The following is a 794-nucleotide window of genomic DNA, read 5'->3' on the forward strand; positions in this document are numbered from 1 at the left end:
AGTCAGAGCATTATTAGTCTCAGCGGAAGCTTTCCGTTTGTATCGATACCACATTAAATGTATCAGTATTGCAGCCATTTCCACAAAGATACGGTTTGTCTATTTTAGAGAGATTTTTTTGCACTGTTACTAAATTACCGAACGATTTCACCTTGTTCGAAATGTAAGTACATGAAACTATTATTGAGGAATTTCGGCAGCAAAAAAATTACGAAATGTTACGTGTTCATGTTTTCCGTTTTCGTTTCCTTTGCCCACAGATCCCTCCGCTCGTTGTTAGCGGCCCCTGGAGTGAACCCCGACATGATAACCGTTTTTATCGACGGCTATTACGAAGAACCTCTCGCCGTGACCAAGCTTTTCGGTCTGAGGGGAATCCAGCATACGCCGCTTGGGGTATGTTGTGGTGATGTGTTTGTCTGGTTTGTTTGTCGGGCTGTTTTGATTCATGTTTGATTTTTTTTTAATGTGTTATTGGTTGGGTGAGTGAGTGAGTGGTGTGTTTATTTTGTATGTTTGATTTGGTTTGTTTGTTAGTGTCTTTATTGATATTTTGGAATCTGTTCTGAATATAATGTATGCGTCTGTATGCCCCGATAGGCAAATATGTGTTGTTTTTGATTCCTTGGATGATCGACCAGAACCGGGCGTGAAAAGAAGCCGACTAGAAAGTGATACATTTCATATAGGTCAAGGGCAACATGGCTTCATTAACGTTCTTGTTCTTTCGGATTATCATCTGCTTGTGGCCGCTGGTTTAAAGTGGTATTCAACTTGGCGACAAATGTATCGTT

The 794-nt window shown here is 40.6% G+C and overlaps 1 protein-coding gene across 1 annotated transcript in view; it reads left to right on the forward strand.

The window, feature by feature from the left end:
• The window catches only part of LOC119594360 (protein O-linked-mannose beta-1,2-N-acetylglucosaminyltransferase 1-like), a gene marked incomplete in the record, with an annotated part of 135,567 nt that overhangs the window by 130,080 nt on the left and 4,693 nt on the right, over window positions 1–794 (forward strand). The window contains 1 exon segment of the mRNA XM_037943416.1: window positions 261–396. Coding sequence (XP_037799344.1) covers window positions 261–396 — 136 coding nt within the window.

Source organism: Penaeus monodon, chromosome 33 (genome assembly GCF_015228065.2).
Source record: "Penaeus monodon isolate SGIC_2016 chromosome 33, NSTDA_Pmon_1, whole genome shotgun sequence".
NCBI classification, from domain to species: Eukaryota; Metazoa; Arthropoda; class Malacostraca; order Decapoda; family Penaeidae; genus Penaeus; species Penaeus monodon.